We start from the raw sequence: 15,730 nt of genomic DNA, 5'->3' as shown, positions 1-15,730 counted from the left end.
GATCCGATGGACAAAAAAGCCGACTCTATCCTTAAAAAATCCTGGAATGCAACATCAGTTAGTCTTAAGCCGGCTATGGCCACCACAGTTGTGGCCAGGAACCTGGAGTGCTGGATGGAGAAACTAAAAAGCCATGTAGAAGCCGGTACGTCTCACAAAGATCTTTTAGAATCTTTTCCCCTAATCTTGAATGCGGTCAAGTATATGGCTGATGCTTCAGCTGAGTCATTTAAGCTAGCTGCAAGATTATCGGCTCTGGTAAATTCAGCCAGGAGGGCAAGCTGGCTGAAAACCTGGTCAGGGGACACAGCGTCTAAGGTTAAGCTATGTAGCTTGCCTTTTTCGGGAGATCTTCTCTTTGGGCCTGACCTGGAGTCGGTTCTTGACAAGACAGCCGACAAGAAAAAGGCGTTTCCGACTAAGAAAACCGGCAAGAAAATTTTTTGTGCTCTTCAGCAGTCAGATAAGAGTAAAGACCAGGACCATAAGGGCCAGTGGGGCTCCCAGAGGGGTAGAGGTAGGGGCGGAGTTCTCTTTAGATCTCCCCTAGAACAGGCCTCTAAAAGTAAGTGACAATCTCCCCCCCCCCCCCAGTGGGGGGGAGATTGTCAGCTTTTCACACGCAGTGGGACTCAATATCGCCAAGTCTGTTTGTGAAAAGCCTTATTGCTCAGGGTTACAAGCTGGAGTTTTCAGAGCCACCCCCGAGAAAGTTTTACGTAACAGCCCTACCAAGGGACCAGGAGAAAGGCACATCATCGCAGAAGCTATTACAGGAACTGATACATTCAGAGGAGTCTGAATCAGGAAGTCTTTCTGATGATTTCCAAGTCTTGGGGTCTTCCGCAAATAGACCTATTTGCCAGTCAACAAAATTCAAAAGTAAGCCGATTCTTTTCTCTTCACCGAGGGGATGAAGCGGTAGGTTTGGATGTGTTTGCCCACCCTTGGCATTACCAACTGTGTTACGCTCCCCCCCCCCCCCCTTCTCTCTGATTCCGCTGGTTCTAAGAAAATTCAGAGAGGAAAAGACGGATCCGATTCTAATCACTCAGTTTTGACCAAAAAGACCTTGGTTCTTGCGGTGCTTCTAAATCTAGCCACGAAACCCCCATGGAAGCTACTGTTCAGGAAGGATTTGTTATCCCAGGGGGCAGTAAATCATCCGGAAGTGGAATTTCTGCAGCTAACGGCCTGGTTTCTGAGGAGGACCTATTGAAAGCAAAGGGACTTTCAGACAAGGTGGTAAAAACCCTGCTGTCTAGCGCAAAGAAGTCACGCAGGCAATTTATATGAAGGTCTGGAAAAAATGTAATTCCTGGTGTGCGTCCAGAGACCTCAAAGTCAAGAGGGTGGTGTCTGTTCTGGAGTTTCTCCATGAGGGAATGGAGAAGGGTCTGGCAGCCAGCACCCTGAAGACTCAGGTTTTCTTTGAAAAGACATTATCAAAAGAAACTTTAATTTCTAGATTTTTTTAGGGCTCTTGCTCGAAGTAGGCCAGTAGCCCTTAAAGACTTTCCCAGTTCGGATTTGTCTACCATTTTGCAGGGTCTCTCGGGAGCTCCATTTGAACCCTTACGAGAAGCTTCACTATAGAATGTGGTTCTCAAAACGATTTTTCTGGTGGCCATCACCTCGTTGAAGAGAATTGGCAAGCTACAAGATTTGGCGGTTACAGAACCTTTCTTAAGGGTATTTGCGGACAGAGTGGTCCTTCAGACAGACCCAGCGTTTCTACCCAAAGTATCTTCAGCCTTTCATCGGTCACAGGAAATAGTGTTGCCCACCTTTTATGCAACTCCAGCTAATGCAGGGGAAGAGGCTTTCCACACATTAGACGTGAGCAGGTGTTTGCTGCAGTTTCTCAAGATGACCATGGAGTTTAGAAGGTCAAACGCCCTTTTTGTGGTCTTCTCAGGACCACGCAAGGGAGAGAAAGCTTCAAAAAGTATGCTGGGTAGGTGGCTTAAGTTGGCTATAGCAGAAGCCTATAAAGCAAAAGGATAAATACCTCCCTCAGGTATTGCTGCTCATTCTACCAGATCTACGGCAGTTTCCTGGGCTGAAAGGGCCGGTGTGACGCCTAAACAGATTTGCAAGGCTGCCACTTGGTCCAGTTATTCAACGTTTCCCCGGCACTACCGTCTGGATTTACTGTCTGCGGCAGATCAGGCCTTCGGCAGGAAGGTACTGCAGGCAGTAGTCCCATCCTAGGGTAAGTTTCTCGGTTATCCTCTCCGGGGGTTGTCCTGAAAGGCGATTCGAGAAAGACTTAGACTTACTGGTGACAGTATTTCTAAGAGCCTTTCAGGACAACCGATACTTCCCTCCCTAGGTTAATCTTAGGAGTAGTATTAAGTATCTATCATGGTTGTGTGGTTTTCGGTGCTTTGTTTTCCAGTTGTCAGAAGACCACAATAACTGAAGGCATGGTGGAAGGGGAGGAGTTTTTATTAGCTGGCATGTGTTTCCTGAGAAGAAGGTGGAGCTACACTCTCCTCTGGGTTGTCCGGAAAGGCTCTTAGTAATACCATCACCAGTAAGTCTAACTAAGTCTTTCACCATTCTAACAGTTGCCAGTGTGATTGCTATATTGTTAGTACCTGATAATTGTTACAGGTAGGGGTGCAACGGATCGTCACCGATCCGTGATCCGAACGGGTCACCACGCTTGGATCGGCACATGCCGTGATCCGCGGAGCGCTCCGCGGTCACAGCCTTAGGAAAGGCTGTGGCTTCAGCCTAGCTCCGAAGTGGCGACCATCTTTCTACAACCGGCCGTTTACAATGTGAACGCTCCGTCAAATGACAGAGCGATCACTTGTAAACAAACCGGCGTCATGACGCCGGTTTCTCTCTCCCCTCTCTGTACTGATCTGTACAGTGGAGGGGAGAGATCGGATGGATGCAGCGCTGTGGGCTGCATCTGTAGTGCCCACAGCGCTGCTCTTTGACAGCCTACTCTGCAGTGCCCTGCCAATACTCTTACATACTCTGCCAATACTCTGCCATACCCTGCCAATACTTTGCCATACCCAGCCATACCCTGCCATACTCTAATACTCTGCCATACTCTGCCATACCCAGCCATGCTCTGCCATACCCAGCCATGCTCTGCCATACCCAGCCATGCTCTGCCATACCCAGCCATGCTCTGCCATACCCAGCCATGCTCTGCAATTCCCAGCCATGCTCAGCCATACCCAGCCATGGTCAGCCAATATTACAGTGGGGGAGATTGTGGATATTACAGTGGGGACTATATGGCGGTAGAATTTTCACAGGTTTTTCCAAATTCAATTATTATTTGCTGATCCGAAAAATGATCCGATCTGTGACTCTGATCCGAGGAATGATCCGATCCGTGAGTTTTTTGATCCGTTGCACCCCTGAGTTTAATTACAAATTACAGGAGCTTCACGAACTTGGATCGCAATTATTACTTTTACTTTTGGATCGCAATTAATATTTTGGGACGGTGCCAATCATTTTGTCCAGCCCATTTTTGGAGTTTTGTGTGGAATGTGTCAGATTTGGCTTTCTGTTTCTCCGTTGTTTTGTGTCATACCAATACAAACAAATAAACACGAGAATGCCTAATCATTTGTAATTGCAACAATTTTCTGGGTGAATTGGTGCGTTATCTGACAGAAATGCAGGGGTGCCAATATTTTTGGCCATAACTGTATATTTTTTTTTTGTTCTTGGATTTCGATATACTTCTTACATTTCACTTTCATTTATAAAGGGTTCATTCACACTGGGTGTGCTTGGACTGCTCTGGAGAGGTTTTCCCGGCACAGTACAAGGCAAAAAGCTGAAAAATATAAAAGTACAGTGGAACCTTGGTTTACGAGTAACACGATTAACAAGCGTTTTGAAAGACAAGCAACTTTTTTTTTTATTCTGACTCGGTTTGTGAGTGTTGTCTCAATTCAAGCTAATGGGGTGTTCAGTACTGCATTTGGCCAGAGGTACGGGGGCCCCGGTGACACTCGGAACAGTTCGGAGCCATTCGGAAATACTCCATTCCTGAGTGTTTCCAAGCCTTTCGAGTTCAGCCGAGCTGTCCGAGTATTTCCATTAAGACATACTCGGAATGACTCAAATACTCAAACACTCGGAAATACTCCGTTCTCGAGTGTTTTAGAGGCTTTCCAAGTTCAGCCGAGCTGCCCCCTCACATTTTTATAATTTTCTTTTTTATATCTTTTCATGTGACAGCACTGAAGAAATGACACTTTGCTACAATGTAAAGTAGTGCATGTACAGCTTGTATAACAGTGTAAATTTGCTGTCCCCTAAAAATAACTCATCACTCAGCCAAGAAAATGTCCAAATTGGGCCCAAAGTGTCAATATTTTGTGTGGCCACCATTATTTTCCAGCACTGCCTTAACCCTCTTGGGCATGGAGTTCACCAGAGCTTCACATGTTGCCACTGGAGTCCTCTTCCACTCCTCCATGATGACATCACAGAGCTGGTGGATGTCAGAGACCTTGAGCTCCTCCCTGAATCTAGTTTTTTTTTTAAAGATTTTTTTTTCTAGAAAATTGCCCAGCTCTAGTCACAGTACATGTTGGCATTCATGGTTCCCTCAATGAACTGTAGCTCCTCAGTGCCGGCAGCACTCATGCGGCCCCAGACCATGACACTCCCACCACCATGCTTGACTGTAGGCAAGACACACTTGTCTTTGTACTCTTCACCTGGCTGCCGGCACACACGCTTGACACCATCTGAACCAATGAAGTTTATCTTGGTCTCATCAGACCACAGGACATGGTTCCAGTAATCCATGTCCTTAGTCTGCTTTTCTTCAACAAACTGTTTGCAGGCTTTCTTGTGCATCATCTTTAGAAGAAGCTTCATTCTGGGACAACGGCCATGCAGACCAATTTGTTGCAGTGTGCGGCATTTGGTCTGAGCACTGACAGGCTGACCCACCCCTTCAACCTCTGCAGCAATGCTGGCAGCACTGATATGTCTATTTCCCAAAGACAACCTCTGAATATAACGCTGAGCACGTGCACTCAACTTCTTTGGTTGACCATGGCGAGGCCTGTTCTGAGTGGAACCTGTCCCGTTAAACCGCTGTATGGTCTTGGCCACCGTGCTCTGCAGCTAAGTTTCAGGGTCTTGGCAATCTTCTTATAGTCTAGGCCATCTTTATGTAGAGCAACAATTCTTTTTTTCAGATCCTCAGAGTTCTTTGCCATTAGGTGCTTCCACTTGAACTTCCAGTGACCAGTATGAGAAATTTAACACACCTGCTCCCCATTCACTCCTGAGACCTTGTAACACTAATGAGTCACATAACATCGGGGAGGGAAAATGGCTAACGGGGCCCAATTTCGACATTTTCACTTAGGGGTGTACTCACTTTTGTTGCCAGCAGTTTAGACATTAATGGCTGTCTGTTGAGTTATTTTGAGGGGACAGCAAATTTACACTGTTATACAAGCTGTACACTCACTACTTTACATTGTAGCAAAGTGTAATTTCTTCAGTGTTGTCACATGAAAAGATAGAATAAAATATTTACAAAAATGTGAGGGGTGTACTCACTTTTTTGGGGGGGGGGGGATAAATATATGCATCCGTCAAAAAGACGTTGATATGGACCGTTCTTAGCAGGGGAGGTGGACATTAAAGATATAGTATATTTTCTAATAAAACTGTAAATATCCCTTGTAGGTCACTCATGTATTTTCTTAATAACGCCATCCTTAGCCAAGTTGATGGATCGGACTGCAGAACCTGAACAAAGGCGTGACAAGTCAGATGAGGGTGCAGTTGGTGCTCCGGTGCACTGCTCTCCAGATGGAGCCAGTAAGCCAATCCAGACGCCAAAGTAAGTGACAACAAGTGCCTTTCTATTACTTTAGAGTTTTCACTGTGGGCAGCAGTAAGAGTTTTAGGCATATTTAAAAAACAAATGGTGTTAAAAACTGTATGCATCCAAGCCAGTAACACACAATATAACCCAATTGCAAAATCATTAAGTGTTCAGAGAACAAAAAACACTAAGAACCCTTTCATACTGGCTGTGTCCCTTCCGTGTGAACAGATCCCATGCAGAATTCAAACCGAACAGCTAACATGAAGCTCCGATTTAATTCTGCCAGAAAAACTGACAGGCAGATCTAATTGGACCACCCGTATGAAGGATGCAGTGGCTCTGGGGGTGGGGAGTAGATACTTAGGAACATGTTACATGTGACACCCTAAATACAGGTGTAACATATTAATGCAATTAATATTGGTGCACTGCCACAAAAATAATATTGTTAATACAGGTGTTCTATCAGGATGAGGTAGGCCTGTCAAGTTCCTCCACCCCAAACTCGCTCATCCATGTCTTTATGGACCTTGCTTTGTGCACTGGTGCACAGTCATGTTGGAATAGGAAGGGGCCATCCCCAAACTGTTCTCACAAAGTTGGGAGCATGAAATTGTGCAAAATGTCTTGATACGCTGATGCCTTAAGACTTCCCTTTACTGGAACTAAGGGAACAAGTCCAACCCCACACCATAGTCCCCTCCATCCACCAAATGATTTGGACCAGTGCACAAAGCAAGGTCCACAAAGACATGGATGAGCAAGTTTGGGGTGGAGGAACTTCACTGGCCTACACAGAGTCCTGACCTCAACCTGATAAAACACTTTTGATGAATTAGAGCAGAGACTGCGAGCCAAGCCTTCTCGTCCAACATAAGTGCCTGACCTCACAAATGCGCTTCTGGAAGAATGGTCAAACATTCCCATAGACACAGTCCTAAACCTTGTGGACGGCCTTCCCAGAAGAGTTGAAGCTGTTATAGCTGCAAAGGGTCGGCCAACTCAATATTGAACCCTACGGGCTAAGACTGAGATGCCATTAAATTTCATGTGCGTGCAAAGGCAGGAGTCACAATACTTTTGACAATATAGTGTATATAAATGTGCAGCTGCAGCTCCCACACCTATAACAACTCAAAAACAATAAATATAGTGTAGTGCTGCTCATAAGTTTAAGGCCTCATGCACACTGCTGATGTTAAACTCAAGTTTTTGTGAGTTTGGGCATTTTTTTTTAACTGCCAGACGTTTTTAGCAGTTTATCAGCAGAGGAGTTTATGGGCTGTTATCTGAATGCCCCAAAAGCGCGTTAAGTATTGTATCAATAAAAATACACCATTCATCTGAAATCAGAGTAAACTAAATAGAGCACATATAACACATAAAAAGTCCACAAATATATAATTATAATAAGCAAGTAATAGATGAAAATTTTCATAAAAACATTCAGTGCAAATTCTTCATTACTCATATGTTTCAACGTGGAATGTGTGACCACAATACCGGTGCTGCAACAAAATCCACTCACTGGTGATACACCCCAGTGATCAAGATGTGCCCTTACCTTAATATTTGGACCTATAGGTGAGTATAGGTCAATACACGTCTTCCCCAACCTCGGGTTTATACAGATATCCCAGGACTTCTCCAAACACTTTTGACTTTCACTCCAAGCATGGTGCTGTCTCTTTAAATAGTTGATCTTATTGAAATGGGCACTGTAAATACTCAAAACCCTACAAATGCCACAATAATGTAGTAATTTAAAGTAATTCAGCAAGTTTTATTAAAAAAGAATTTCACTCACATAGTGACAATCATAACATGGCATAAAGAAATAACCTTCGGCTCATGGTAAGCAACACTCCCGTCTCACTTCTGGTTTCGGTGCCTACTTCACCCGACTCCCTACTAACACGTTGCGCCACATATTTCATAGTTCATCAGAGCTTCCTAAAGGTGAACCTAGTCTTTAAAAGGGAGGAAATATGGTACTTAGTAGTGTATAAAAGGGATACTAGTACGCCACATGAGCCTGCATCTGATGAGCATTTGGCCGAAACGTGTAGGGGATGTCTCAGAGATGTTGAAAGCTGATATGAGCTGAATATGCTGCACATTGGAAAATTTAAGGTAACATTTTTATAGTTAAATTCCTATAGAACTGCAAAATATGGAGCATCTTTTTTTTGTATATTACACCTGAGCCTCTGGGAATGAGGATAAGCCTGAACATCTATTACCATAGGAGCATAGAAACTCTCAAGAATATTTGGCTGCTGAGCCATACACAAGCTCTGTTTCTTCTCAAATATACAAGTGGTCAGACCTTTGCTTGATGTTTGGTGTAGACACGGCTGTGTTTTTGAAACTTCATCTAAAAGTGTGGAAATGGAAGTGTGCAGGAATACAGTATCTCACAGAAATTAGTACACCCCTCACATTTTTGTAAATCTTTTCTTCTATCTTTTCATGTGACAACACTGAAGAAATTACACTTTGCTATAATGTAAAGTAGTGAGTGTACAGCTTGTATAACAGTGTAAATTTGCTGTCCCCTCAAAATAACTCACACAGCCATTAAATAAGAAGTAAACCCTGATGGGTTTACTTCCTCTTTGATTCCCTGCAAAGGTAAAGCATAATGGACTACTATGCATCGCATAGTAGTCCATTATGTGTCACTTACCTGACACAGGAGCCAGCGAAGTCACTGCTGTCCCCTGTAGTCCGGAGCATCCATCTTCTCGGTGGGTCTCGCTGCTCCGCCGCTGTCATTCGGCAAAGCCGCGATGACATCACTCCCACGCACGGGAGCCACCACTCACGGCATATTGCCGTTGACAGCGGCGCGCTCAGTGCGCCTGCGCGCCACTGTCTACGGCGCATGCGCCATAGACAGCAGTGCCTGTCTTTCGGCAAATATCTCCTAAATCGTATAGGTTTAGGAGATATTTCTTGGACCTACAGGTAAGCCTTAATCCAGGCTTACCTGTAGGTCAAAGTTGGTTGTAAGGGTTTACAACCACTTTAATGTCTAAATCGCTGGCAACAAACGTAAGTACACCCCCTATGTGAAAATGTCCAAATTGGGCTCAATTAGCCATTTTCCCTCCCTGATGTCATGTGACTTGTTAGTGTTACAAGGTCTCAGGTGTGAATGGGGAACAGGTGTGTTAAATTTGGTGTTATCACTCTCATGCTGGTCACTGGAAGTTCAACATGGCACCTCATGGCAAAGAACTCTCTGAGGTTCTGAAAAAAAAAATTGTTGCGCTACATAAAGAGGGCCTAGGCTATAAGAAGATTGCCAAGACCCTGAAATTGAGCTGCAGCATGGTGGCCAAGACCATATAGTGGTTTAACAAGACAGGTTCCACTCAGAACAGGCCTTGCCATGGTCGACCAAAGAAGTTGAGTGCACAGTGTCATATCCAGAGAAATAGACATATGAGTGCTGCCAGCATTGCTGCAGAGGTTGAAGGGGCGGGGGGTCAGCCTGTCAGTGCTCAGACAATACGCTGCACACTGCATCAAATTGGTCTGCATGGCTGTCCTCCCAGAAGGAAGCCTCTTCTAAAGATGATGGACTAGAAAGCCCACAAACAGTTTGTTAAAGACAAGCAGACTAAGGACATGAATTACTTTAACCATGTCCTGTGGTCTGATGAGACCAAGATAAATGTATTTGTTTCAGATGGTGTCAAGCGTGTGTGGGGGCATCCAGGTGAAGAGTACAAAGACAAGTGTGTCTTTCCTACAGTCAAGTATGGTGGTGGGAGTGTCATGGTCTGGGGCCGCATGAGTGCTGCCGGCACTGGGGAGCTACGGTTCATTGAGGGAACCATGAATGCCAATATGTACTGTGACATACTGAAGCAGAGCATGATCCCCTCCTTTTTGAGACTGGGCCGCAGGGCAGTATTCCAACATGACAACGACCCCAAACACACCTCCAAGATGACCACTGCCTTGCTAAAGAAGCCGAGGGTAAAGGTGATGATCTGGCCAAGCATGTCTCCAGACCTAAACCCTATTGAGCATCTATGGGGCATCCTCAAATGGAAGATGGAGGAGCGCAAGGTCTCGAACATCCACCAGCTCTGTGATATCGTCATGGAGGAGTGGAAGAGGACTTCAGTGGCAACCTGTGAAGCTCTGGTGATCTCCATGCCCAAGAGGGTTAAGGCAGTCCTGGAAAATAATGGTGGCCACACAAAATATTGACACTTTGGGCCCAATTTGGACATTTTGGGTGTTGCCAGTGGTTTAGACATTAATGGCTGTGTGTTGAATTATTTTGAGGGGACAGCAAATTGACACTGTTATACAAGCTGTACACTCACTACTTTACATTGTAGCAAAGTGTCATTTCTTCAGTGTTGTCACATGAAAAGATAGAAGAAAAGATTTACAAAAATGTGAGGGGTGTACTCACTTTTGTGAGATACTGTATATATAATTTTATTTGCTAGTAATGCATCAAGCAGCTTCACAACGACATCCAGCAGTAGAGTATGGGGTGGAGCACTGTTGACTCTACGCATCAAAGAATAAACCTGGGGCCTGGGCCCAGGAAAGTCGTTGTTGGTTGCTATGGTTTTTTTCTGAGTTGATTATGATTTTACAATACTGAAATGCCCATTTTTGTCTCCACGTTACAGATTCCTGTCTACACCAGTCATGCAGAACTGTGACGAGGACACCCCTGCCAGGAAACGTCAAAAAGTCTTTAATGGACCTTTGTTTTCTCCCATAATCCCTCAGCACACGTATGTTACAAAACAGGAAGGTCAGAGAACTGATGAACGATTTGTTAGCAAAAGTACAGTGCCTCCTGAAGGTCAAGGCATACCAACAGAACACTGCTGGGCCACACGTTCTGCTAGTAGGGTGACCTCCCTTTATGCAGAGCTGGTTCGGGAGCTGGAGGCACAAGTTACAGAACTGCGTCAGATTCTGGTGTCACGAGATGAGGCAGTTGCAGTGAGAGAATGGAGGATACAGGAACTTGAGAAGGAAAACCAAGAATTAAGAAGACACATTCAAACACTGGAGGAACAGAATGATGCACTCTCACACAGTGGAATAAGTGCTACCAAAGAAGGTGGCCGTCTCTTGGGATCTGAGGACCATTGTGTGGGTGAGATGTCTCAAAGTACGTTTGTAATGTGAATTTCTTTATATGAACTAAAGATTGCATCAAGAAGGGAAAATATCCACTTTTCCCATGTCATAGCCATAGTTGTGTACCAGTAAAAAAAAGCTAAAATATTCTGCCTGGTGTCTAAAAAAGTATTGTATAGACGCGCAACAATACCGGTGTTGGTGTCGATACTAAGCGTTTGCATGAGTACTTGTGCAAATGCTCCAATACCTTCGCACCTCATTCCTGTTCAAATCACACAATCTTTGCATTGTGTTTTGAGCCCATTCACTTTGTATTGTCTCAAATCGCACCACAAAGGACCAAAAGTATCGGTACTCGCAGGTAAAAAAAAATGGTATCGGTGCAACCCTAGTATAGTATATACCAGTCTATAAGTCTATATTTAAAATCGAAAATTGCAAGATATTTCAAAAATATTAAGGCCATGTTCATACCTGGGCGTATTGGGATCATGGCAAAATCAATCTCAGAATGCACTTCATTCGCAAAATGTAGGTTTAGGTGTCATTATTTTCAATAGCACCTAAAACACGGTGCGATTTTGCCACGACTAATAGCGAGGCAAATCGCATTGCGTGAAGGTTGTCGCCTCAAAAAAGCACCCGATGCGAGCTGTGCCACCACAACCACAGTAAAACCACACTGCGTTTTAAGTTCCATTTAAAAATTGGCATTTGAACCTGCATTTTACGGATGTAGTGCGTTTTGTGATCGCTGCCAGAATTGCAGTGATTCTGCCACTATCCCAAAATGCGCAGGTGTGAATAACAAAGGTTCTGAACCTACAACTATAAAAACACTGGCAATGCTACCTAAGACTCTGCTGAGGAATCCTGCTTTTCATTTTTTTATTTTAATATCATACCCACAGTTGTGTACCATTACAAGGAAAGTATCACACACTGCTGGTTGTCTTAAAAAAAAATTGTATAACGTTATTTAAAACTGACAAATGCTATATATATATATATATATATATATATATATATATATATATATATATATATATATATATATATGAGATATATATATATATATATATGAGATATATATATATATATATATATATGATATATATATATATATATATATATATATATATGATATATATATATGATATATTTGTAGATAATTGATGATCACTATGCACCCCAGTATCTTTTAAAATAGGAGATTATTTTGACACCTGAATTGGGTATAGGACAACTACTTCATTTAAAGAGGAAGTAAACCCTGATGGGTTTACTTCCTCTTTGATTCCCTGCAAAGGTAAAGCATAATGGACTACTATGCATCGCATAGTAGTCCATTATGTGTCACTTACCTGACACAGGAGCCAGCGAAGTCACCGCTGTCCCCTGTAGTCCGGAGCATCCATCTTCTCGGAGGGTCTCCATGGGTCTCGCTGCTCCGCCGCTGCCATTCGGTGAAGCCGCGATGACATCACTCCCGTGCATGCGCACAGGAGCCGCCACTCGTGGCATATCGCCGTTGACAGCGGCGCGCTCAGTGTGCCTGCGCGCCGCTCTCTGCGGCACATGCACTGTAGACAGCGGAGCCTGTCTTTCGGAAAATATCTCCTAAACCGTGTAGGTTTAGGAGATATTTCTTGGACCTACAGGTAAGCCTTAATCTAGGCTTACCTGTAGGTCAAAGTTGGTTGTAAGGGTTTACAACCACTTTAAAACAGTATATATATGGGGATCTTAGACCCTTGCAGTGAGCAGTGTTGGTAAAACAGGCGTGGGTAGCAGTGCTGGAAGAGGAGAGTAGTGTTGGGAGTGGGGGAAGAGGAGAGTAGTGATGGAGAAGGGTTACAGAGGTGGAAGAGAGGGAAGAGGAGAATAGTGGTGGAGAAGGGGTGCAGAGGTAGAAGAGAGCGAAGAGGAGAGTAGTGGTGGGGAAGGGATGCAGAGGATAGCAGTGGTGGAAGAGAGGGAAGAGGAGAGTAGTGGTGGAGAAGGGGTGCAGAGGTGGAAGAGAGGGAAGAGGAGAGTAGTGGTGGAGAAGGGGTGCAGAGGTGGAAGAGGGGTAGAGGAGAGTAGTGGTGGAGAAGGGTGCAGAGGTGAGCAGTGGTGGAAGTGGGGGAAGAGGAGAGTAGTGGTGGAGAAGGGGTGCAGAGGTGGAAGAGGGGGAAGAGGAGGGTAGTGATGGAGAAGGGGTGCAGAGATGTAAGAGAGGGTAGAGGAGAGTAGTGGTGGAGAAGGGGTGCAGAGGGGGAAGAGAAGAGTAGTGGTGGAGAAGGGGTGCAGAGGTGAGCAGAGGGGGAAGAGGAGAGTAGTGGTGGATAAGGGGCGCAGAGGTGAGCAGAGAGAGAAGAGGAGAGTAGTGGTGGAGAAGGGGTGCAAAGGTATAAGAGGGGGAAGAGGAGAGTAGTGGTGGAGAAGGGGTGCAGAGGTGTAAGAGAGGGAAGAGGAGAGTAGTGGTGGAGAAGGGGTGCAGAGGTGGAAGAGGGGGAAGAGGAGAGTAGTGGTGGAGAAGGGGTGCAGAGGTGAAAGAGGTGGAAGAGAAGAGTAGTGGTGGAGAAGGGGTGCAGAGGGGGAAGATGAGAGTAGTGGTGGAGAAGGGGGTGCAAAGGTGGAAGAGAGGGAAGAGGAGAGTAGTGGTAGAGAAGGGGTGCAGAGGTGGAAGAAGAGAGTAGTGGTAGAGAAGGGGTGCAGTAGAGGAAGAGGAGAGTAGTGGTGGAGAAGGGGTGCAGAGGTGAGCAGTGGTGGAAGTGGGGGAAGAGAAGAGTAGTGGTGGAGAAGGGGTGCAGAGGTGGAAGAGGGGGAAGAGGAGAGTAGTGGTGGAGAAGGGGGTGCAAAGGTGGAAGAGGAGAGTAGTGGTAGAGAAGGGGTGCAGTAGAGGAAGAGGAGAGTAATGGTGGAGAAGGGGTGCAGAGGTGGAAGAGAGGGAAGAGGAGAGTAGTGGTAGAGAAGGGGTGCAGTGGAGGAAGAGGAGAGTAGTGGTGGAGAAGGGGTGCAGTGGTGGAGAAGGGGTGCAGTGGTGGAAGAGGAGAGTAGTGGTGGAGAAGGGGTGCAGTGGTGGAAGAGGAGAGTAGTGGTGGAGAAGGGGTGCAGTGGTGGAAGAGGAGAGTAGTGGTGGAGAAGGGGTGCAGTGGTGGAAGAGGAGAGTAGTGGTGGAGAAGGGGTGCAGTAGAGGAAGAGGAGAGTAATGGTGGAGAAGGGGTGCAGAGGTGGAAGAGAGGGAAGAGGAGAGTAGTGGTGGAGAAGGGGTGCAGTGGTGGAAGAGGAGAGTAGTGGAGGAGAAGGGGTGCAGAGGGGGAAGAGAGGGAAGAGGAGAGTAGTGGTGGAGAAGGGGTGCAGAGGTGAGCAGTGGTGGAAGTGGGGGGAGAGGAGAGTAGTGGTGGAGAAGGGGTGCAGTGGTGGAAGAGGAGAGTAGTGGTGGAGAAGGGGTGCAGTGGTGGAAGAGGAGAGTAGTGGTGGAGAAGGGGTGCAGTAGAGGAAGAGGAGAGTAATGGTGGAGAAGGGGTGCAGAGGTGGAAGAGAGGGAAGAGGAGAGTAGTGGTGGAGAAGGGGTGCAGTGGTGGAAGAGGAGAGTAGTGGAGGAGAAGGGGTGCAGAGGTGAGCAGAGAGAGAAGAGGAGAGTAGTGGTGGAGAAGGGGTGCAAAGGTATAAGAGGGGGAAGAGGAGAGTAGTGGTGGAGAAGGGGTGCAGAGGTGTAAGAGAGGGAAGAGGAGAGTAGTGGTGGAGAAGGGGTGCAGAGGTGGAAGAGGGGGAAGAGGAGAGTAGTGGTGGAGAAGGGGTGCAGAGGTGAAAGAGGTGGAAGAGAAGAGTAGTGGTGGAGAAGGGGTGCAGAGGGGGAAGATGAGAGTAGTGGTGGAGAAGGGGGTGCAAAGGTGGAAGAGAGGGAAGAGGAGAGTAGTGGTAGAGAAGGGGTGCAGAGGTGGAAGAAGAGAGTAGTGGTAGAGAAGGGGTGCAGTAGAGGAAGAGGAGAGTAGTGGTGGAGAAGGGGTGCAGAGGTGAGCAGTGGTGGAAGTGGGGGAAGAGAAGAGTAGTGGTGGAGAAGGGGTGCAGAGGTGGAAGAGGGGGAAGAGGAGAGTAGTGGTGGAGAAGGGGGTGCAAAGGTGGAAGAGGAGAGTAGTGGTAGAGAAGGGGTGCAGTAGAGGAAGAGGAGAGTAATGGTGGAGAAGGGGTGCAGAGGTGGAAGAGAGGGAAGAGGAGAGTAGTGGTAGAGAAGGGGTGCAGTGGAGGAAGAGGAGAGTAGTGGTGGAGAAGGGGTGCAGTGGTGGAGAAGGGGTGCAGTGGTGGAAGAGGAGAGTAGTGGTGGAGAAGGGGTGCAGTGGTGGAAGAGGAGAGTAGTGGTGGAGAAGGGGTGCAGTGGTGGAAGAGGAGAGTAGTGGTGGAGAAGGGGTGCAGTGGTGGAAGAGGAGAGTAGTGGTGGAGAAGGGGTGCAGTAGAGGAAGAGGAGAGTAATGGTGGAGAAGGGGTGCAGAGGTGGAAGAGAGGGAAGAGGAGAGTAGTGGTGGAGAAGGGGTGCAGTGGTGGAAGAGGAGAGTAGTGGAGGAGAAGGGGTGCAGAGGGGGAAGAGAGGGAAGAGGAGAGTAGTGGTGGAGAAGGGGTGCAGAGGTGAGCAGTGGTGGAAGTGGGGGGAGAGGAGAGTAGTGGTGGAGAAGGGGTGCAGAGGTGAGCAGTGGTGGAAGTGGGGGGAGAGGAGAGTAGTGGTGGAGAAGGGGTGCAGAGGTGAGCAGTGGTGGAAGTGGGGGGAGAGGAGAGTAG

At 46.5% G+C, this 15,730-nt stretch overlaps 1 protein-coding gene across 5 annotated transcripts in view; it reads left to right on the top strand.

Moving 5' to 3' along the window:
- Positions 1 to 15,730, top strand: part of LOC143935690 (uncharacterized) — a 76,613-nt gene that overhangs the window by 44,727 nt on the left and 16,156 nt on the right. For 3 of the 5 annotated variants that reach the window (XM_077459741.1, XM_077459740.1, XM_077459744.1), the window contains 2 exons: positions 5,698 to 5,854; positions 10,507 to 11,000. In XM_077459741.1, coding sequence (XP_077315867.1) covers positions 5,742 to 5,854; positions 10,507 to 11,000 — 607 coding nt within the window. In that variant the 5' untranslated portion in view covers positions 5,698 to 5,741. The remainder of the gene's footprint in view (positions 1 to 5,697; positions 5,855 to 10,506; positions 11,001 to 15,730) is intronic. The other 2 variants (XM_077459743.1, XM_077459745.1) reach the window with 2 other exon arrangements.

This window comes from Lithobates pipiens, unplaced genomic scaffold, assembly GCF_037356315.1.
Source record: "Lithobates pipiens isolate NorthernLeopardFrog02 unplaced genomic scaffold, aLitPip1_a1.2 Scaffold_28, whole genome shotgun sequence".
NCBI classification, from domain to species: Eukaryota; Metazoa; Chordata; class Amphibia; order Anura; family Ranidae; genus Lithobates; species Lithobates pipiens.
Note: the sequence above shows the minus strand (reverse complement) of the source record. Positions and strands in the feature narration are given on the sequence as shown.